This window comes from Strongyloides ratti (genome assembly GCF_001040885.1).
Source record: "Strongyloides ratti genome assembly S_ratti_ED321, chromosome : X".
Taxonomy (NCBI): Eukaryota; Metazoa; Nematoda; class Chromadorea; order Rhabditida; family Strongyloididae; genus Strongyloides; species Strongyloides ratti.
Window position 1 is genome coordinate 119417 of NC_037309.1, and position 24506 is coordinate 143922.

General features: G+C 21.7%; 5 protein-coding genes across 5 annotated transcripts; 4 read left to right on the plus strand and 1 right to left on the minus strand.

The window, feature by feature from the left end:
- Positions 1-2453: 2453 nt before the first annotated feature.
- On the plus strand, positions 2454-3371 carry SRAE_X000002300 (Mitochondrial 2-oxoglutarate/malate carrier protein; the record flags this gene model as incomplete). Its single annotated transcript, XM_024644316.1, has 1 exon — positions 2454-3371. One exon carries the CDS (start codon positions 2454-2456, stop codon positions 3369-3371), a length of 918 nt encoding a protein of 305 aa, XP_024509888.1.
- A 551-nt stretch (positions 3372-3922) lies between these two features.
- On the plus strand, positions 3923-4546 carry SRAE_X000002400 (DnaJ domain-containing protein; the record flags this gene model as incomplete). The annotated part of the gene is made up of 2 exons (XM_024644317.1): positions 3923-4084; positions 4124-4546. 2 exons carry the CDS (start codon positions 3923-3925, stop codon positions 4544-4546), a joined length of 585 nt encoding a protein of 194 aa, XP_024509889.1.
- Positions 4547-8928: 4382 nt separating this feature from the next.
- Positions 8929-12604, plus strand: SRAE_X000002500 (AT31531p; the record flags this gene model as incomplete). Its single annotated transcript, XM_024644319.1, has 6 exons — positions 8929-9018; positions 9308-9884; positions 10050-10111; positions 10172-10567; positions 10626-11232; positions 11427-12604. The coding sequence occupies 6 exons, from the start codon at positions 8929-8931 to the stop codon at positions 12602-12604; spliced, it is 2910 nt and encodes a 969-aa protein (XP_024509890.1).
- A 134-nt stretch (positions 12605-12738) lies between these two features.
- Positions 12739-16986, minus strand: SRAE_X000002600 (Contactin; the record flags this gene model as incomplete). The annotated part of the gene is made up of 4 exons (XM_024644320.1): positions 12739-12741; positions 12870-16370; positions 16420-16604; positions 16905-16986. The coding sequence occupies 4 exons, from the start codon at positions 16984-16986 to the stop codon at positions 12739-12741; spliced, it is 3771 nt and encodes a 1256-aa protein (XP_024509891.1).
- A 2143-nt stretch (positions 16987-19129) lies between these two features.
- On the plus strand, positions 19130-23731 carry SRAE_X000002700 (Peroxidasin-like protein; the record flags this gene model as incomplete). The annotated part of the gene is made up of 6 exons (XM_024644321.1): positions 19130-19289; positions 19330-21147; positions 21208-22083; positions 22234-22491; positions 22534-23463; positions 23514-23731. 6 exons carry the CDS (start codon positions 19130-19132, stop codon positions 23729-23731), a joined length of 4260 nt encoding a protein of 1419 aa, XP_024509892.1.
- Between the last annotated feature and the right edge of the window lie 775 nt (positions 23732-24506).

Consider the following 24506-nt stretch of genomic DNA (forward strand, 5'->3'; position numbering starts at 1 on the left):
AAATTATTATTGAAAATAAAAAAAACAATGTAATAATATAAATTTTATAGAAACAAATTTATAAAGACATATTTAATATGATAAAACTTTTAATAAAATAATACAAATTTTTTCAAGATTAAATATCTTCCTCTGAAATGATGATAAAATGAATAACAATTAATTTAAATATATTTTTTGATGCATAAATAAAATTTTTTTTGACAAAATATTTGGAAATGACAAATAACAGGTTAATTAAATACAAACAATTTACAACATTTTTTAGCATGTAATAATTTTTCCTGTTCTTTTTTTTAAAGGTAAAATATTTTTTTATTTATAAAGATATCAAAAACAAATATATCTTTTTTTTTCATTTTAACTTTATCATGTTTGTTATTAATATGGTTTCATTTCATGATAACACTTATATTACATATAAATTTATTTTCTCTTTAAAACTTTTAACATTTTTAAATGAAACTTTTTATATATATATGTCGTAAAAAGTTAATTTTACATACGTTAAATATTGTTCACATTTAATAAAATGACTTTATTTATATAATATTCATCATTTTTCACTTTTCATTATGATAACTTTTGAATGAACTAATTTACTTCCTTATTTTTCATTTAAATATGATGTATTTATAATTTTTATAAATGCCAGTTTTTATTGATTACGAAAAGCTTATAATTTATATAAATAAAATACTTACCAATAAGCTTTAAAATATTTTTATTAAAGTATAATTTCCAAATAAATATACTATCTTATTAGATGTACAATTTTAATTATAAAAACAAAATGGCATATAACTGGTTATCCAATTGTTTTATATACTTTTTATAATCAAAATTTATTTATTAGAGTAAAAATTTCTTCTATATATTTATTTCTAACATTAATTTTTAAAACATTTATAAGATAATTGTGTGAAAAATTTTATCAGAAAACTATAATAATGTATTTTTAAATATAATAAAATGTATATGTTTAAAAGTATTATAATTTTATTAGATGTTAAGCACCTGCAATCTTAAAATTGTTATATAAAGAAATATTATATATTTTATATATTAACAATATAAGTTAAATCTTTATTTTTTATTAAAATTTAATTCATCAAACTATTTATATCTATATTATATTATTAGTTTAAATGTATTGATATAACACCTTTAAAAGAATGATTAAAAATTATCCTTAAAAGTATTAATTATGTCATAAAAGTTAAAAAGAAAGCACTTTATTAAGAAATAATTAATTGTTAATTGACATTTTACATTAAAAATGATTCTTTAAATGTACTTTGATTTTATATTTTTGGAAATGTCCATGTCATAGTTAAATACTTCCATGTATTTATAGAATCAAAAATATTTTTTTTAAAGTATTTCATCAAATGTTATATGATGAATAGATAACAATTTTTTCATTTAAATTAAATTAAGACATTGATATATATATATATATATATATATATATATAAAGTCTTTTATTATAATGTATAATTAATTACCTTTTTTAATAATATATATTTTCTACTGTTGATTTTTTTAATAAAAAATATATATAATTTTAGTTTAAATATTATTATAAATGGTTTTTGTTTGCTTAAAATTATCCAATTTAATATATATTAGATATACAATACAATTATGTATTAAAGTACATATATATATTTCATTGTATGAATTAAATTTCCTTTTATTTTATTAGTTAATACATCATTTTAAATGTACTTTTTAGTCTCAATATTTCTTATACGTGATTATTAGTTAAAAATTTTCAAAACTTAAAAATGTAAAGAAATAGTAATATTGTATGAAAGATTTTATAAATTTTTGAAGAAGATATACAATGTATTAAATATAAAGTCAACCATTTAATATATTGCTTTTTTATTAATATATTTTATACTCAAAATTTACTGCATCTTTCCAAAAAAAAAAGATACATTATATAACAATATACTTTTTTTATATCACTAAAAATTATCTTTTGATATAAAACTGTTAACTTTTATATTTTATAAATTGGAACATATTTCTCAAAAAAATTTTTTAAATCAATAAGCTTTTATAACATTTATAAGCTTTCATTTTACAATAAATTGTTGGAATATTTACCGTTAAATTTTTTTTTTTATTTTTTAGCATTATATGTTATCATGATAGTCAATTGTATTTTAAATAATAATTTTTTTTTATAACTTCACACATCATTTATCCAACAAAATATGTTCCTACTTGTATTTACATATAAACTTTTATCTGCTTTTCTTATTAAAAAATTTTGCATGTCTATAATTTTTTTTTTTAAATATATTTAAATATTAATCAATATACATAATATTATTATTTAAATTTCCTTAACATTTTTCTTATTGAAAGAACATTATGATAATTTTGTTAGTCTATTTTGTAAATTTTTATCTTAATATATAATTTTTTTTATAGATATTATGTCAGAGAAACCTAAAACAATTCCTAATTATGTAAAGTTCGCTTTTGGTGGTCTTTCGGGAATGGGAGCTACTTTATTTGTACAACCATTAGATTTAGTTAAAACACGAATGCAATTATCAGCCGGAGCTCCTGAATATAATACAACATTTAAGGCTCTTCGTACAGTAATTGGTAAAGAAGGTTTTTTTAAACTTTATACAGGATTATCTGCTGGATTGGCACGACAAGCATCTTATACTACAACTAGATTAGGTGTATATACATGGCTTTTTGAAATAACAAATAAAAAACATGGTACACCTAATTTTTTTATGAAAGCAGCATTAGGAATGACTGCTGGTGCAGTAGGATCATTTGCTGGTAATCCAACAGAAGTTGCACTTATAAGAATGACTGGTGATGGAAGATTACCACCTGAACAAAGAAGAAATTATAAAAATGTATTCGATGCTATTTTTAGAATTACAAAAGAAGAAGGAGTACTTACTTTATGGAGAGGATGTACACCAACAATTATGAGAGCTATGGTAGTTAATGCAGCACAACTAGCAACATATTCTCAATCAAAACAAATGATTTTAAATAGTAAAATTGTTGAGGATGGTATTTTTTGCCATTTCTTAGCATCTATGATTAGTGGACTCGCAACAACAATTGTATCAATGCCTGTTGACATTGTTAAAACACGTATACAAAGTATGAGAATAGTAGATGGTATACCTGAATATTCAGGTATGGGTGATGTACTAAAAAAAGTTATCTCAAAAGAGGGATTCTTTGCTTTATGGAAAGGTTTTACACCATATTATATGAGGCTTGGTCCACATACTGTCATTACATTTATCATTTTAGAACAAATGAATTCAGCGTACAATAAACATATATTAGGAGTTAAAGGAAAAGCTGCATTATAAACGCAATAGTTATTAGAATAAATATAACAAACAAGAAGTGAATAATTTTTAAAAGTTTATTAAGATAAAAATTTTATTTTCTTTTATTCTTTTTACACTTGATAAAATGATTAAAAAAAAGATTTTTTTTTTTCTTTCTAAGAACAAATATTTTAACGTAAAGTGATATTATCTTGAAGAGTCATACTTTTACAATCATCAATGATAAATAAGTATGATATTTAATTGATAAATGATATAAAAAAAATAAAACGCAAGAGATGTAATTTGTTATTTTTTATTATAATATAAACATTTAATACATTACTTTTAATATTAATTTTATTTTATTTAACTATATATTATTTAATAAATTAATGTATAAAATAATGTAGGTATTGGAAAGTAATATTTTTCCAAGTAAAAGGAGTGTTGGACTGTTGGAAATATGTTTATAACTGCATATTTAACTCTTAATATTTTATAATTATATATTTATCTTTTAAGGTTATACCATTATTTTTTTTAATATAAAAATATTATAAGTTACTAACAAAAAATAAACTACTACAATGGAACAATCCTTTGATGATCCTTCAAATCTTTATAAAGTATTAGGTGTTCCAAAAAATGCTGATGATGAGACGATTAAAAAAGCATATCGAAAATTGGCTTTAAAACATCATCCTGATAGACATCATGGTGGTACTGACAACTCTTCACATATAGAAAAAGTATGTTTTTTTTTTATTTAATATGATATATTTTTTAAGTTTCAATGTATTAATACTGCCCATAAAATTCTTTCTGACAAAGGAAAAAGGCGTATATATGACACATATGGTATGAAAGGTATCCAACTTTGGGAAGGACATAATGCTGATGCACTACCAAACTTTATTTTTAAGAAATGGTTTAAACCTGTTTTCTATACATTATTCCTTCTTTCATGTTGTTGTTGTTTCTGTTGTTGTGGATGTCTATGTTGTTGTGGATTTTGTTGTAACTTTTGTTGCGGGAAATATGCTCCAAAGGGTGATTATGAAGAAGAGATTAATTATGATTTGGCGAGAAATGATGATGAAAATGGAACTCAACGTGATAATGTTTCTGAGACACAATCATACAATGCAACAGAAAGAGTTGATGATAAAAAAACTGAAGAAGAAGAAACTTCTAAAAAGAATGATAATTGAAATTAACAAATTGTATATTGTACCTTCTCGACGCAATTAAATTTCATCCTCCGGGTGTTTTAATTTTTTTTTTTAAACAATATATCTTATTAATTAAGCAATCTCCTTTTAAATAATAAAAAAGGACTATATTTGAGAATATTAAGATTACATTTGTCAATTATTTATATATCATAAATCAAAAAAAAGTTAAAATTTGAACCTGATAATAACACTTTATATTGAAACTATATTTTTTAAATATAATATTATTGCTTTTAATCATTTTAAAAAAGTTTTTACTGTTTTATTTATTTCTTTTTTTTTTTTGTCAAAAAAAAGGAGTTACTTTTAGAATATATAATTTAATTTAAAATTTCAATCTTATGTTTTATTATTTTGTTTTTTCCTTTAGTACATTATTTAAAAAAAAAAATAATAATAAAATTGAAGTCAATGAATAATAAAAATTTATTCCTCATGCATCTTTATAAGAATTAAATTTGTTTATATTGTTTCTGAATTTATAATTGTTTAAGGATGATACATTTAAATATTCAATGGCATCCTTTTTAAATTGTTTTACCATGAATTCAGAAATACTTTATATATGAAAAGAAAATAAAGTACACCAATAGTATCATATTATCATATCATATACATATATATGGTTATTAAGAAAAGAAAACTCATTATGATAGTATTATCAGTTACAACTAAAGAAAATATATATATATATATAATAAGCAAAGAACCTTCAATTTTAAAATGGCACTTAAGAAGAATGTCAACAGAATTATCAGTTTGAAAGAATCTTTAAATATTTGAAAGATTCGATTGTGATGAAGATAATTTAAATTAACTTAAATAGTACATTTTTGTTATATAATAATAAAAAATTCACATTTATTTTAACATTTAGTTATTCTAAAAACATTTATCGAAAATTTTTTATTTTAAAATTATGCAATTACTTGAATTAAAATTTACCACATTTATTGAAAATATTTTTAATAATCTATATCATATTTTTGTTAAGTTTTAAAATACATTTCTTTCATTTATTTTTATCATTTTTCTTATTCTTGAAATTTTTTTCTATCTTTTATTACTTTTTCCTATTTGTATTTTTTATATTACTTTTATGATATCATTTGTTATGAGGTTGACTTTTTAATTCAAAATATGAGTAGCTTTCAAGTATTTGGTAGAATATTTTTTATAGTTAATTCAAAATTTGACAAGATAATTGTTGTAAATTTTAAAAAGCATTGGTTGATGTAATTACTTTAAGATACAATTCAATTTATTTCTTCTCCAAATACATTTTATTTTAACAAATCAACCTTTAATCGTTTTTTTTTTTTAAATTTTAATATTCTTTATAACATTTTAAAGTCTTATTCATTTAGGATAATGTATGTAATATATTATATGCCTAACCATATCTCATTTATTGGTCAACCGAAAGGGAAAGAATATTATTTATTTTTTTTTTTTACAATGAAAAATACAGTTAACTAGAAAATTTTCTAAGCAATTAAGTCTCCGTTTAGACTTCAACGCATCTTCACTTATTTAAGGATTGTTTTTAGAGACACATCTTAGTTTTAAAAATTTTATTGAATTGTACGTACATATTGGTAGATGAGCTCTACACATATTTAGTAGTAACTATAAACTAACGTATCTAAAAAGACAAAAGTAAGCTTTTTAAAAAATGTTAAATGAATATAATTGAATAAAATTAAAAATATAAGCCAGATGTTAAAGAATTTTTTAAAAATAGATAATTTGTTGCTATATTTTAAGTAATAAATTAAAATATATATATAATATAAATAAACATATAATTGTTATTCATTATAAATTTAATGGAATTTATGTATGATTCTATTAATAATTATCTAAAAGACTATGAGTATAAAAAAAACTTTTAGTATTGAAGGTAAAATTATTTTAACTAATTATATAAATAACAAATTGTTAAAGAAAAATTTATATTATTTAACACTGGTTTTTACGATTTTAACACATTTATTAATTATATTTTACAATTTCCATAATTTTATTAGATTCTTTTATCTTAGTTCAAAAATTTAATTACAATTCTTTTATAAATTTATTATTTACTTTTACTAAAATATTTTTAACATTTATTTTTCTTCCTTGGTAGATAATTATTGTATTTTAAACAACTTTTTCTATAAAAGAAATAGTGTACAAAATCAAGTATATATATATATACATATAATGATAATTTTTATTTATTTTGAATCGTACTATATTTATATTTAGAAAAATATTTAGTTTCTTAAACATATTTTTATATAAATATTTTTAATATTATTTTTAAAAATATATATTTATATATAAGTAAATTTTTTTAATCCTATTATTTCATCATATTATATTTATTTATTAAAAAAAAATAATACAATTATTGTTTATAATTTATAATCAAAATATATTTTAACAGTTTATATTGTAAATATCACGCTTTTCTTGGATAAATAATTACAATATATAATAATTATTATTTTAATATATTTTTTATAAGCAATAAATATAAATATCTACAGGTAATTTAGACAAAGAATTTTCAATGGTATAAGTCAATAAAGTGTATAAAAAAGAAAAATAAATAACATGAAATTATCTATGTATATTATATATAAAAATAAGCAGTTTTACAAATCTAATTTAAGGAATAGTTTTTTTTTTTGTTAAAATTTTCCTTACCAGTTTAATTTTATATTTACTTATATCACAATCCAATTTTCTATAATATTTTAATGATAAAGTATTTTTGTAAAGAAACATTTATACAATTCTGTTACTTCAATTCATTTTTTATAAATATTTTTCAGATAAATTATAAAAAAAAATTAATTATTATTATTAAATTAATAAGTTAATAAATTAAAAATACTAGTTTGTGTATTTTTTTTTAATTATTGTAGTTATTTTTTAAAAATTATTTCTTCATTTTATACTTCAAATCATATGATATACCTTTTATGAAATTTTTTTTTTATTTAATTTTATATATATATATATATATTAATTTTTTCTATTTAAAAATGATTACCAACAGTTTACACATTAAAAGGCTCATTAAATTAATAGATCTTTTTATAAAATATTTCTACAAGATGTTTAGCATATTTTACTACCATTTTTGTATAATCTTTTACCTGACATCAATGACAAATATTCTTTCAATATATGTGTATATATTACTAAAATGTAAATTATTAAAATAAAATCTGTTCATACAATAAATAATTTTACCTGTTAAATTATTGTGTAAAATATTAATCTTTTAGAACTTTTAACAATTATAAATGATTGTATATATTTAAATTTAAAAAAAATTTCCTTTTTTTTTTTACTATTCTTATTAATGCATATTTTTGACTATTCTAGTAGTTTAACAAAACTTTCAAAGAAATTTAAATTCTATAGAAAATGTAAAACGTTTCTAAAATTACATTCTTTTTTTTTATTTATAATGTTACTCAAATATTACAATTTTAATACAAATATTGAATAAAGTTTATTAAAAAGAAACATTTAAACTAAATATTTTATTTTACAATATTGTATTAGTTATACTATAATAATTATAATAAAATGATAAAAAAAAATTTTTTTTTTCTTTTTTTGATATATGACATTTTAAAATACGTTTAAAATTTAGAGTTAAATAAATATTATTTTTTTAATATAACATTACAATTTATATAAATTAATTACATAGTATAAAAGATTAATTATGGTAATAACATTAAAAACATTCTAAGATTTTACTATCTAAACATTCTTATTTATTCTATTATTTAATAATAAAAAAAAACTTTAAATTTTTTTTTTCTAATCAAAAAAAAGATGAATAAAAGATAATAAACAAAAGTTTTATGTTGATAATTTTTATAGTTATATAAAAAATAATATTATAGTTATTGTTTGTTTTAACTATTTTATTTTTTTTATTATTAATAAAAGTTACTTTTAAATTTATTACATACAAATATTTTAAGAATATGAATGACGTTATATATACCTAAATCAACTTTAAAATGTAGAGAAATAAAATTAAATTTGTCTAACTAATGAATCTTTTCTTACTTTTTAAATCACCTTTTCATCAAATTTAAAATCTATTGTTTCTTTTATTCCCTGAGAGCGTTCTTACTTATATTTTATATTTAATTTTAACAATAAGAAATACTCTGTTATCGTTTATCTTTAAGAACTAATTTGATAATTAACATACACTATTATACACTTATACCTCATTGATCTTTATACCTCACATATGTATAATTATTATTTTTAGTTTATCCTCAAACATCATCCACAACTTAATTCTTTATTTTACAATAACATACTACAATATCATGTATCGACCTCAACATATTTCTGGATACGCCGAGTTACAAGATAAATTGCACAAATTAGCAATGGCGCGGGATAGTCTTATATTACAGGTAATTATTATTATTCTTCTTCTTTTATACTAACAATTCATAGAAATTTTTTTCTTTACAACAGTCTGCTTGATTTATTTAATTACCTCTTTTTAATCATCGTTTTTTTATATCTAAAAACTTGATAATTTGCCTATTTTACAAATACATTTATCTTATATACATTCATCAATTTCCTCACATACTCACTCAATCAATTCAATTCTTTAACTTTTTATTTAATCTACACAATTAAATAACTAATTAATTTATTTTATTTCTCTATCAAAATATTTTTTTTTCTTTTTAGATTGCTGTTTTAAACGAACACTGTAAAGCAGAAAAATTAAAGCTAAAAGATATATCATCTATGGCTGATCGTTTGATAAATTATAACAATTACAATAGTCCTGGAAATTGTAATAATGGTTATATTTCACAAAATAAATATAATGAAATAACACCAGCTGGATTTAATCGTCAAAGAATATTACTAGAAATTGAAAGACTTCAAAATCATGTAGCACAGTTGGAGATAAGTAAATTGGAGGCTGAAGCAAAATTAAAATTATTTCAGTCAGATATTGAGGAAATTAATTCAGTTTGTGGGATGTCTGATAGATCTAGTGCGCAAATATTAACATCCGCTGATTCACATTGTCGGAATATACTTAAAAATATATCATTACTTTCTAAGAGTGATGCTTCAAGAGTTTATAATGAATTATTAAATAGATTAGAAGATTATGAACTATATTCATTTTATAATCAAAATAATGATTATGAGTATGATAACAATGGTGATCCAAGATATTTGTCAAATGAAAAACCCTCAAATATGACAGAAGCAGTATATTCTGTTCTTAATAAGTTAACTAATCAAACAGGTACGTTTATATTTTTATATATTTACATTTATAATATTATTAATGTATTAATTTATAATAATATAAATAAAAAGTATGCCAAGGAAATCAATATAAATTAATAATTATAATATCTTTATTATAATAAATTATTTCCATTATTAATATAAACACTATATATTATAGCGCAAGAAATTGATAAACTAAAAGATCAAGTAGAGAAGTTAATTGCAGATAATCAACAAAAAGTATGTTATTTATTATTAACATTTAAAATAATAATATTATCTAATCTTATTATTATTTAGAACGTTGAATTATTATTAATGAAAAGTATTTTAATGGTAGAACTTCAAGGTGGTAGGCATAATAATGCTTTAGCTATTAGAAATATGTTAGAACGTCTTGGAATTGATGATTCTAAAGAAAATATAACACATTCTAATTCATATCCAGTTAATTTGGCACAAATTAATTCACCTATTCCATCATCAACATCTTATAATTCAAATCTTTCCTATCCAGAAATATCAAATACCTGTGGTTTGCCCCCAATTCCACCATCCTTTGAACGTCAGTCCCAAATGGCTTCTGTTGTTAATCAATTAAAAGCTGAACTAAATGAACTTCGTCATCCTGATAGTTGTGTTCAAAGAAATTTATCTTACGATGGTAATCATAACTCACGTTTACCATATTCAAATGTGGGGGATTAAAATTATTATAAAAAAATATTTTTTTTTAATTTTTTTTTATTTTTAGTCATCTTATTCAATGAGCCTTCCTCGAAATTCTCATAAAATTTTGACTACATCCGGTTGTGGTGAGTTAACTAGATCTATTGACAATGATTGCATTATGAGAAGTGATATTGCGAATTGTGATAGTCAAAAGTGCTTACCCCCTCCACCACCTAGACCTATTCATCGTTCATGTTCTGTTTCATCACTAGCTTTCTTGTCTAATATACCTAGTAGATATTGTACAATAGTAGAACAAAATAAGCATGGTAATAAGGATGATTTACCTCCAAATGGTAAAAAACAACTATTAAAATCAAAATCATTAAGAATTGGTAATAATAAAGAAAAGATGACATTATCTAAGAATTCTAATACAAAAAATATTGTTGAAAATTTTTTTAATTTTAGTAAAAATAATGGTAAAAATATTAAGAATTCTAAAAATAGTAATATAAGTTATTCTACACCAAATCTTACAGAACAAAAAGAAAGTGTACAAGATATATTAGATAATGAACAAAAAATAAGAAAACAGATACAAAAACCAATGGCATCTGTTATTAAAAATGGTTTAGAAATATTTGAGGATGAAAATTCAAATATGAAAATTATTTTTTCAACAAATAGTGAGCATGAGTGTTTTTTTTATTTAGTTTAATTTATTAATTAATACATGTCCTAGTTATATATTAACTTTCTAATATTAAAGCATGATATATGCTTATAGGGAAAAATATTTATAAATGTTAACCTTTTGTTGTGCTTTACTAATATTTAAAAAATATTTTTTTTATATATTATAAATTTATATTATTTTTAGGAACATCTAGATGTGATAATGATAGTATTCAAGGTAAAACATCTATTGGTAGTTCAAGTACACCAACATTTAAAAGAGATAGAACAAGATCAACCTTTAAAAATTTAATAGGACGTCTGAAAAGAAGTTCCTCACAAAATACAGATAATATAAAAACATTACAAATGCATAAAAGTGTTTCAAGTCGATTTTGCAGTCCATCATATTTTTCATTACCACGTAGACGACCATCATTACAACAATTTATTGAATGGACATCTGAACAAGTTGGTGAATATTTAGGTAATATTGGTTTTGCTGAATATATGCCAAAAATACAAAAAAACATTCGTTCTGGAAGGCATTTTTTAAATTTATGTGATCAAGAACTTGAAAAAGAATTAGGAATAAAAAATAATTTACATCTTAAACGTTTAAGATATAATTTAAATGTTATAGAAAAAGGTATTATAGATGATGCAGATCATGTTTCAGTATCACGAGTATGTACATGGCTTGAAGATTTTGGTTTACCTCATTTAAGAGAAATTTTTCAAGATAATATGATTGATGGACCAATGTTTAATAATTTAACGGCAAAAGATTTAATTGATATGAAAATTATATCAGCAATTCATCATGCATCAATTGCTAGAGGAATTCAATATTTAAGAGAGAATGATTTTAATATACAACGCCTAGAAAATAATCCAAGTGATATGACAAATTTTCAGTCAATATCAAATGAAGTAAAACGTTGGTCACAAAATGCTACTTGTCAATGGTTAAAATCAATTGATTTAGTTGAATTTACTCCAAATATCTTTGGTCAAGGTATTCATGGTGCATTAATGATATATGAACCAACATTTACAGCTGAATCATTATGTGATATATTATGTATACCACCACAAAAAACATTATTACGAAGGCATGTTATTTCACATTTTAATGGATTATTAGGACAAAATATTATAACACATAAAAGAGAAGTTCTTTCACAACCATTAGTATCATATTTATCACCATTAATAAAAGTTAAAATTGCCAAAAAACAATTTTTAAATGTAAGAAAAAAATCGAAATATGATGTTTTTGTAGAAGCTGATGAATACGTTTGTCCAAAAACAACTAATGCAATTAGTATTAAGTCAAAAAGGGCTGATTTCATAAACAGTTTAGAATCTTCAAATGTTTAATGAAGATAATGTTGATGTTTTTTAACAATAACTTAATTATTTATAAAATAATAAAAAGTTCATTTATCCTTTTTGTTATTTTAAAGTCGTTGTAAATAATTATTTTTTTTTAATAATATAGTTTTATATAATATTTACTATTAATTAAAATAAAAAGAAATATTGAAAATTTAACTAATAATATACTATTAATGTACTAATATAAAAAAATAGAATAAAAAATAATAATTATAAATATATACAAATTGTAATAAATATATCTTACTGATGAGGAAGATATTAAACTAATCGTTTGAAATGAATTATATGAACCTATTCTTATAATTCTTTGTTTACTTTCATTTCCAACACCTCCTTCATTATATCCAGCAACTGATATTCGATACTCTAACATAAGTGATAAACCATGTAACTCAACACTTAAATCATTTGGATGTATAAATGTTGATAAAGGAATTTTAAGTTGTGAGGGAATTTCAGCTGTACTACCTTCATAAATAAATATTATATAACCAATATTATTAATGTAATCAATTTTGCGACGATTTTGAGAATATATTAATTTTATTGGACTCCATTGTAATAGTAATGTTGCATTATTATTTTTCCATCTTATATCAATAACATTAAGTTTTGGAATCTCTTTTGGTGCTTCTTCTTTTGTTATAATACTTTCATAAATATTACCATCACCATGTTTACCATTATCATCTACTGGTATTATTGTACAATTATATTGTGTTTCTGGTTGTAAATTATATAATATCCATGATGTATATGAATTTGATATTAATTGTGTTATTGTACGTTCAATTTCATTTTCATTGTTTTTATAGTAACATATAATTTTTGTTCCATAAGCATCAGCACATTCATTTTTTTTATCCCATATCCAATCAATTTTAATAGTAGTTGAATTAAGTGAAATAATTCTAATATTTGTAGCTTTTAAATTATAAATATTATTAGTTATTGTTATTTCTTTTTTTATAACTATATCACTATTAAAACCATTTATTATAGGAATAATTTTTATTTTCATTTTTCTGCATTGTGTAATACCATCATGTTTAGGTAAATAGATACGTTTATTTTTATCTTGAATAATATCAAAAAATGTTAATAATGTTAAATCATTATTACCATTTTTGATATGAGATACATAATATTCCCATGAAATATTATAATATATTTCAGATGACAAAACATTTTCAAGATCTATAAAATCCCATGAAACTTCAATAATATCATCTCTTATCTTTTTCCATTCAAATAAATACTCTTCATTATATGTTGTAGTATTAAAAAGATATATCCATTTATTAGACTCAATTTGAATTTGATTACTATCTCCTACTTCTAGTAAAATTCTTAATTTATAATATTCTCCTTCAGTAAGATTTGTTATTTTAAAATTAATGACATTAGAACTAAAAAATTGTTCGTTTAAAATTTCTATATACCTATTCCATTTTTGTTCATTCTTATCCATCCATTCTAAATAAATTTTTATATCATTGTATTTTCTAATATCTTTCTTAAGATCTTCTTCAATTATCCAATCAGTATATAATGAATTATCAATTACATAAATGTTATCAAGATTTAAGATAATATGATCTTGTAAAAATGATAATTCTGGTTTAACTTCTGTAATGGCTGTACCAAAAATTGATTGACAAGAAAATCTATTGATATCTCTTTTCTTAATTGATCCTTTAATATCTAATGTTGAAATTTGTTTAACTTTCAATAAACCATTAGAATATTTTGAAGATATTTCCCTTATGTTTATTTTCGTTTTATACTCATTATCATTAAGTTGTTTGTTAAATAAATCTTGATCATTTAACTGCCAGTTAAGTTGCGTTTCCGGACAAATATTTGTTTCATCACAATACATTTGAACCTCACATTTTAATCTTGCTGTATCTTTTGTCCAACCTAAATTTGATATATGTATTGTTGGTTTATTAATAACAACAATTCTTAATATGGCACTTGAAGATCCAATTACATTTTGTGCTGTACATTCATACAATCCTGTATCTTTTTCATCTAATTTTTCAAAATGTAAAATAGCAATATTACTTTCATTAACCGTCTGCCAAACATCACCTTTCCTGAATCCTATAAAATCATTAGTTTCTAATGATTTCCATGATGAAGTACCCATTGGAGATGCTTTATAAAAGCATGGAATGTCGAGTTGAACACCTTTTATTGCAATTATTTTTTTTGGAAATTGACTGAAAAAAAATTTTGGTTCATAATTAGATATTTTTACATAACTATAAGTTGTGTCATATGAAATTTCATTTGTTGCTAAACATTGATATGTACCAGAATCGCGTACTTGTGCATTCAAAATTGTTAAATGATCATTATTAATAATAAATCTTACCCTATCTTCACTATTCATTAATATTGGATTGATTGGAATTCCATCTTTAAACCATTCTAATTGTATATCCTTAGAATAATATTCATGCATACTATTAATTAATAGGCGACATCTTAAATCTATTGTTGAATTAATGTGACTATTAATATCATCCAGTTTTTCTAAAAAAAATGGTGGTCTTTTAAGAAATAAATGTACTTCAGAGTAATCACTTCCTAGTGAATTTTCTACATTACATATATATTTTCCTTCATCTTCCTCTTGAGAATTTTCAATTTTTAATATTCTACCATAATTTAATAATTTTGATTGAGAGGGTAATTTCTTTCCATCAACTCTACTCCATTTATATGTTGGTGAGGGAAAACCATATGCAAAACATTCCAAATAAACAGTTTTTCCAATAGATGGATTTTCAGGAAATATTTGTGGTTTATATTCTTCAATAATAGGAGGAAAACCATGTTCAGGACCATCAATTCTTGTATTTGGTGAAAGAATAAATTTAAAAAAAGGACCATATTGTCCACTACCAATTGTATCTAAAGCTATTGAACAAGCATAAGTTTTAGCATCTGATTTAATATTATAGGAAAAAAATAATGTACCATCCATTGAAATAAAAACTCTTTCATTTTGTGAGACAAATTTTTCTGTTGAATCACTATGTAACCATGAAAATGAATATGATTTAGGATAATGTTTAGGTGCTTGACATTCTATCTTTGAACCAATATTTTCATTACTATAAGCATATTCTGGTAATCGCGTTGACCTAAATTTATCAATATATGTAGGAACAATTGTTGCTGTGGGACTTCTTATAGCTCCATATTTGTTAACAGCTACGCAATGATAATTTTCAATATCTCTTTGATCTTTGTATATTGGAATAATTAAGCTACCACCAGATAAAATATATGAATCATTACTTTTTGAAAATTTAATTTCTTCAACACCACCTTTGTACCAAATAATATTAGATGATATTTTTGGTGACGTTTTACAATTTAATTTAATTGTTGTATCTTGAACAGAAGAATAAAAATAATGTGATTGTGGCATTTCAATTAATTTAGGTGTTCTTTCTTTAATTAATGTTTGATCAAATAATAATCTTTTTATTTCATTATTTGGTAATACACATATAAATGGATATTCATTATTTTGATCAACTGATATTATACTACAACATTTTTTATCATTAACTTTTATTGCTATACTTTGATTTGACAATAAAACAGATGATGTTTCATTCCACAACTCATATTCCATGTCACTCATTTGTACATTATATTTCATTAAAGTCATCTGGTCTGATAAAAGCCAAACAGGTTCATTTAAACCAATATGTGTAAGATTCTATAATATGATAAATAATTATTTATTTTTATTATTTTTCTAGTAATACCTCAATTATATTAAATAATTCACTTTTAAATGTATTAATATTATTACCATCAATGAAAAATCCTACTAGTTCACTATTTGATAATGATTTACATTTTTTTATAGCATTTATAGTATTCATTCTATCGTAAACTAATTTTATACATTTATGTCCAACATTTTTCCAGCCATTTGGACATTGAAATCCTTAAATGATAATATGATTGATAAATGAAATATATATAAAAGAATTTTATGAAAAGTTTTATGAAGTTGTCACTAGTAATCTAAATATAATAAAAAGGAATGTCCTTTGGGATTAGAGATATTAAATATAATATCTTTTAGAAATATAAAATTATAACATTATTTATTTATTTTTTTATTATAAGATATAATTTATTAAATTTAAAAATAATTTTAATTTTTAGATATTAGTTAAAAGAAAAAATAGGATATTAATAAATATTAGCATAATTTAAATTTACAAAATATTTTAAAACATACCTTTTGAAAAATAATTTAAGAAACTTTCTACATTAAATGTAAAAAAAGATAGTAATATTATGTAATACCAAATATAATACATTTTATGAAAATTAATATAATTTTAAGAAGAAAATAATTATCATTTATAGAATGTAAAAATAATAGGAAAAAAAAATATGTTGATGATTTTAAAAGATGTAATACTTTTAACAATTTTAGGCTTTATTAATGTTTATATTTTTATAAATAAATTATTATTCTGAAATAAACAATCTTAAAGATTAGAATTTGTTTACAAATTATGAAATATATGTATATATATTTATATGTATTAAATCATAAAATTTCTAAATATCTAACTACTTCATTTTAAAAAATGTAATAATATCAATTTTTGGCAATTAGATTATACAGCTTTTTAACTTAATTGAACAGTAAAAAAGTCAAGTGTATTTGTTGATAAGAAAACTATTTTAGAAAAGTCAAGAAATAAATAAGATTTAAAGATTAATTTGTTTCTATCAAATGTATCCGAGAAGTCAATGACGATATTATATCCATTCTCCATTATCTATTATAAGTTTTAAATAACACAATGAAAATGAAGGATGTCTATAATTAGAATACAAGGATAAGCATCTCATCATCATCTCCAGCATTTCATTAGGCATTGTTTCATGTAAAACCAACCTATAATCATTTTGTAAATGACGGATGTTACGTTTAACAATTATAATTTATTTTTTTTTATAAGACAAATTAAAGCTGTCTTATTACAAAAGTTACTAATTGTTATGTTCTTAAAGATCTTATAATTTACTAAAATAGGAAATAAAATAATTAATTTTGAAAGAATATAAAGTATACCATTTCTTTAAATGTTTATCTATAAAAATCAAACTTTTATAAAAATATATATATATATATATATATATAGAAATAGAAAATAGTACTAACTAATTTATCATAAATCTAAACAAACAATCTTAAAAAGAAAAGTTAAGTTAAAACTTTTAATCATTGAAATTGTTAATATATTATTTTAAAAGTTAAATTAGTGTGAAATGTCAAAGATAAGCATATACTATTTAATTTATAATTGATGCTTTGTTATAAATTACGCAATATCTTTTATAGTTCATGTTCAACTTTTCTTTTATCTTCTTCCAATGATATATGCCAATGTGTCTAAAAGCGGTGTTATAACAATAAAAATGTTTCATATTTAAAATATAATTATATATAAAGAAAAAATAAATGATAAATACATGATTAATTGATAGAAGACGTTTTCTTTCCACTGATATGACATAATTTATCCGTATAAAGATTAAGAAAAACAATATATTAATATTATGTAAACAAATATTGAGATTCACATATGGTATTATATCTTTAATAGAAGCCGATATAAAAGAAGAATATAAAGTGAAAGCTAATGACTTAAAAGCAGAAGTTTTATGAAAAGTAAAACCTTCAACTTATGTTACTTTTAATATTACCTTTTTAAAAATAACAATATAATATTATGTCAATTTCAAAATTATAATATAAATAATTATTCTATCAAAATACACTAAAATAACTTTTCATTGTCATATAATTCATAAATAATACATTGCTTCAAATTACAAACTTTAATACACGTATATTACCATATTAACCATGTAAAATTTTATTCAACTTGGCAAAAATAATAAAACAATATATATAATTTTTTTTTAAATATCTAATAGATAAAAAAAATATTTTAAATTTTTTTAAGAACATAAAATTAGGTTATTTTTTTATCATTCATTCTATAGTTACAAAATTTAATTTAAAAATGAAGTAATATAAATTAACTTTTTATCATAATAAAATAAAAATAAAAATTTAATTAATTTAAAATTATCATTAAAATCTAAATTATCAAATAAAAAAGATTTATCGTATTTCCAACTAGATACCATTTAAATTATCTTTTCTCATATAACTTTAGATGCTTTTTATAATTTATGAGATTAAAAATTAAAAAATGTATAATTTATAAAAAAAAATTTAAGTAGCAATATTACTATTAATAATAATAATATGTTTATATTTATTATGACATCTTTTCAATAATTACTAGAACAAAAAACAATAAAATTTAATGTCATATTAAACTAGAAAATAATAGTTATAATTATGAGAAATGAAAAAAGTTTTTCGTCCATGAATATATAAGTAAATATTTAAAATTAATTTTTAAAGAATTTATTATGACATTAGTGAAAAATGTATTCAATATTTTTCTGTTAGTTTTGAGTATACAAAAAAGTATTTGTAATTTAGAAAATTCTGTTTGTAGTAATTATGGTACAAATTGTCAAGAATTATCTGGATTTACACCAAATTTAAATGACTATTCTATTGAAAAAGGTAATTTTTAATCATTAACTTTGATAATATATTTTTTAAGAAAAATTTTTTCAACCACCAATTGATGATCTTCATATGATGATAAAAAAATCTTTTGAAGAAGCAAGCAATTATTATAATAATTCTATCTTTAATGATTTGACTCATTCATCAGACATATTTAGTAAAAATCAAGATGAAAATTTATTAATACATGAAAAAATATTTCCTTCAATTGTATCACTTTTAACAACAGAAAAATTAATTAAAAAATTTGGTTCATATAAATTTTCAACAAAAGGTACATCTATTGAAAAACATTGTAAAATTCAAGAAAACTTTTGTGGAAATGAAAATTATAGAAGTGCTGATGGTAAATGTAATAATGTATATCATCCAACATGGGGTACAACAAATAGTCGTTTTCAGAGATTAATACCAGGAAAATATTATGATGGTATTCAAATTCCCAGAAAAAGTATCAATAATATAAATGAACTACCAAATCCATATTTAATAGGAAATTTATTATTTACTCAAGAATATAAAAAACAACAAAAACTTACAAATTTATTAACACATTGGGCTAATTTTATATATCATGATCTTTCTAAAATAAAAAGTAGTAAATTTTATGTTACTACAAATGATTTTAATGAAAATATATGTTGTAGTAATCAATTTTCTCATCCCGAATGTTTACCTATTTTTACATATAATTCTAATAGTAATGGTTTTGATTTAGAGGATCAAAAATGTATACCTTATATAAGAACAATTTTAGCTCCAAGAGATGATATTTGTTCATTTGGTCCACGTGAACAAGGAAATCAAGCAACAGCATTTTTAGATGCTAGTACTATTTATGGAAATACAAAAGAAGAACAATTGTCAATACGTTTAAAAAGTGGTGGAAAAATAAATGATAATTCATTTAAGTTAACTAAAATATTATCATTAAATGAAGAAGAAGATAGTTTAAATCAAATATCATCTGTTATGGTAAATTTATGGCAAAAACAACATAACAAAATTGCTGAAAATTTATCTCAATTAAATAGTCATTGGGATGATAATATCATTTTTGAAGAAGCTAGGCGTATAGTTATTGCTCAAATTCAATTTATAACATTAAATGAATATTTACCAATTTTAATAGGCCATGAAACTGTTAACTATTATAAATTAAAGACAACAAAATATGATGATATGGAAGTATCGACAGAAGAATTTTATGATTTAAATATTGAACCAAATACATTTAATAGTTTTGCTACTGCTGTTGGCAATTTTTATTTAACAATTATATCTAATAATGATAAAAATCTTCTTTTTAATGCACAATCACACACTTTATTATCTAAAAATGCTGAAAGTTTAATTATAGATTTATTAGAATCAACAATATCAAGACCAGGATTACATATTGATCCTTCATATTCTAGAAATAATATATTTGATAATGTTTTATTTAAAAAAACACTAGATTATCCAACATTTTTAATTCAATTATCTAGAGATAATGGTTTAGGATCATATACTGAGTATAGAGAAAAATGTGGTGGTTCAATTATTACAAGTTTTGATGATTTATGGAATGATATAATAAATCCTGAAAAAGTAATACCTATATTAAAAAAATATTATGTAGATGTAAGAGATGTTGAATTACCTATATTAGGATTAGCTGAAAAACCTGTACGTGGAGCATTAGTTGGACCAACATTTGGTTGTATTTTAGGATTACAATTTAGAACAACTAAAAACAGCGATCGTTTTTGGTTTGATAATATTAAAAATCCAAAATCATTTACATTTGATCAATTGTCACAAATAAGAAAAACAACACTTGCAAATGTTTTATGTAATGCATTATCAGGTATTGAATATGTCCAGCCACATTCATTTGAAATACCAAACAATTATATAAATTTTCCAGTATCATGTAATACAACTATTGAACAAGGTATAAATTTACGTTTGTGGAAAGACAATTCACCTGCAAATTATAAAAAAGAAAGCGAAAGTTTATCGGATATAATTGAATCATTTAACGGATTACCATCTATTAGTAAAAATAAAATGAATCTTGCATTAAAAAAAGGATATGAAAATTTAAAATTAAAAGAAAATTTTGATACAAGAAATTTTAACAAACAATTTGATGATACATATGACGCTAGTACTCCATTAAATTCATATGCAGCATTAATGAAAGCAAAACCAAAAGCATTAGATTTACATCGTTTAGCTAAACTTAAATGGGAAACAATGAATGTTATAATGAATGGTGATGTTGATATTTTGTCAAACCAAGCAAAATTAACCGGCGCAACTCTTTTTACAAATCCTATATCATCTAATCAAATATCAGGTATAATTCCATTTGTTGATGTAAGTAGTATTCTTAATATTTCTCAACCAACAATTAAAGAAGATTGTCATCCACAGAACCTTCCATGTGATCATACATCACCATATAGAACAAGTCATGGATGGTGTAATAATTTAAAAAATCCATCTTTTGGAATGTCATTTGGTCCAATGAAACATTTATTACCAGTTGCTTATGAAGATGGTTTTAGTGTACCAAGATCTTTTGGTGTTAGTGGAAAACCATTACCATTACCAAGAAGAATTACTAATATTATGAATGATGATGTACCAATTTTTCAAAAAACATATTCACATATGGTTATGCAATTTGGTCAATTTTTAGATCATGAGATAACACACGTACCAACTGAAACAGGTCCTAATGGAACAAATGTTGACTGTTCTTCATGTAATTCTCAAGAAACTGTTAATATAAATTGTATGCCAATTGAAGTTCCTCATGATGATCCATTTTTTCCACCTTATTTAGAAAATAATGAAAGAAGATGCTTACCATTTATTAGAAGTTTAATGGGTGATGTTGACCAAGGATTTAGAAATCAAATAAATCAATTGACACCATATATAGATGGTAGTACTATTTATGGTTCTACACCATGTGAAACAAAAGAATTACGACTTTTTCAAGGTGGTTTATTAAAATTTTCTGATCTTAATCCAATAAATCATGAAGGATTACCAACAAGAAATGATAATGAAAGCTGTAGATCCAGACCACAATTTGATTGTTTTAAAGCTGGAGATTCTAGAAATACTCATCAACCATCTTTGACAGTTATTCACAATATTATGTTACGTGAACACAATAGAATAGCAAGAAATTTAGGTAAAATAAACTATTTTTGGGATGATGAAAAAATATTTCAAGAGACTAGAAAAATTATTGGTGGAATATTTCAACATATTGTATATTCTGAATATCTTCCTATATTAATAGGCAAATCAAATATTGAAAAATTTAATCTTTTTCCACAAAATAAAGGATATTTTAAAGGATATGATGATACATGTGATGCATCAATAAGTCATCCATTTTCAACAGCTGCATTTAGATTTGGTCATACATTAGCAAGATCAAATTTTAAACGTTTAGATGCATATTACAGAGAATTTAGTGATGATTTATTATTAAAAGATAATTTTGATAATGCAGAACCTATATATAATGTAACTAGTGGTGGATTTGATACAATATTAGTTGGTCTTTTAGGAACACCATCAATGGAATTTGATAGATTTATTACAAGTCATTTAAGAAACTTTTTATTTGCTAAACGTGGACAAAAGTTTTCTGGTTTTGATTTAATTGCTATTAATATTCAACGAGCAAGAGATCATGGTGTTCAACCTTATAATCAATTAAGAGAATATTGTGGTTTTGGTAGAGCAAAGACATTCCATGATTTGAGTGATTTTATAGATGAAGATGCAATTGAACGACTTAGTTCATTATATGAATCTGTAGATGACATTGATTTATTCACAGGATTGATTTCAGAACGTTCTTTAAAAGGTGCATTACTATCTCCAACAGCATCATGTATAATAGGAGAACAATTTGAAAGGTTAAAAAAATGTGATAGATTTTACTATGAAAATAACTTACCACATACTAAGTTTAGTGAAGATCAATTACAAGAAATAAGAAAAGTATCTTTAGCAAAAATATTTTGTGATAATTCTGATATTCTTACGAAAATACAACCAAATATATTTGAGTTGCCGGATGATTTGGTTAATGCTCAAATTCCATGTAATGCATTTTCACAAATTGATTTAACAAAATGGAGTCAACATCGTAAGTTTTTTTATTTATTCAAATAATAATATTATTATAACTTATTTTAGCAAGCTGTACATTAAATGATAAAGTTTTAGCTATTGGACAATTTGAAAAGAAATCACCTTGTATGGGATGTATCTGTACAACTGATGGTTTAAGATGCCAAAGTACTATAGTAAAGAACTGTCAAAATCTATTAGAAGAACATAATTTTATTGATATTGCAAAAGATTCAGCATGTGTCATTCAGTGTCCACAGCTAAAAACAAAAATAGAATTTTAATTAAAATTAAGTTTGTATAATTTTTATTATTATAAAAAATTTTGAAATGCAGATTTATTAATTTATATTAAAGATTCAACAAAAAAACAAATATTTTTATATAAAATTTTTTATTCTAATACAATTGTTTATACTTTAATTATTTGATATTAATATATACCATTCAAAATTTATTAGAAATATTAAAATTATTTTATGTATAGTTTTAAAATAGCCCACAAATTATATCACTAGATTTTTGATATCAGAAATTTAACTATGTTGTTTCTAGAAAGACAATCATTTGTGATACTGCTTTTTGATAATATTTCTAATTTCTTATCAAGAATTAAAGTTTTTATAAAACCAGATAATTAAAAAAAATTTATGCCTAAGCATTCAAAAGATGCGTTGACCGGGAATCGAACCCGGGACTCCCGCGTGGCAGGCGAGAATTATACCACTTAACCATCAACGCTGTGCCAATGTCACGGTGCCAAATTTTGCATTTTCCTACGAATAATCACGTAAAAATTGTTTATTTAAATACATTACACTTTAATTTTAGCATGGACATTTTTATAATCACTTTGTATATAAAACATATATGAAATTTGATAGAATAATTACTTTAATTAATAAATTATTAGTAAGTGTTTAACATGAATTACTCTTAACAGCATAGATTTGTCTTAACAAAGATTTTTTATTAAAAGTTAATTATATTAACGCGATATTTAATTAATTAAATTGTAATATTTTTTTTAATGTTTTTGTAGTTTATTTTTGAGAATTC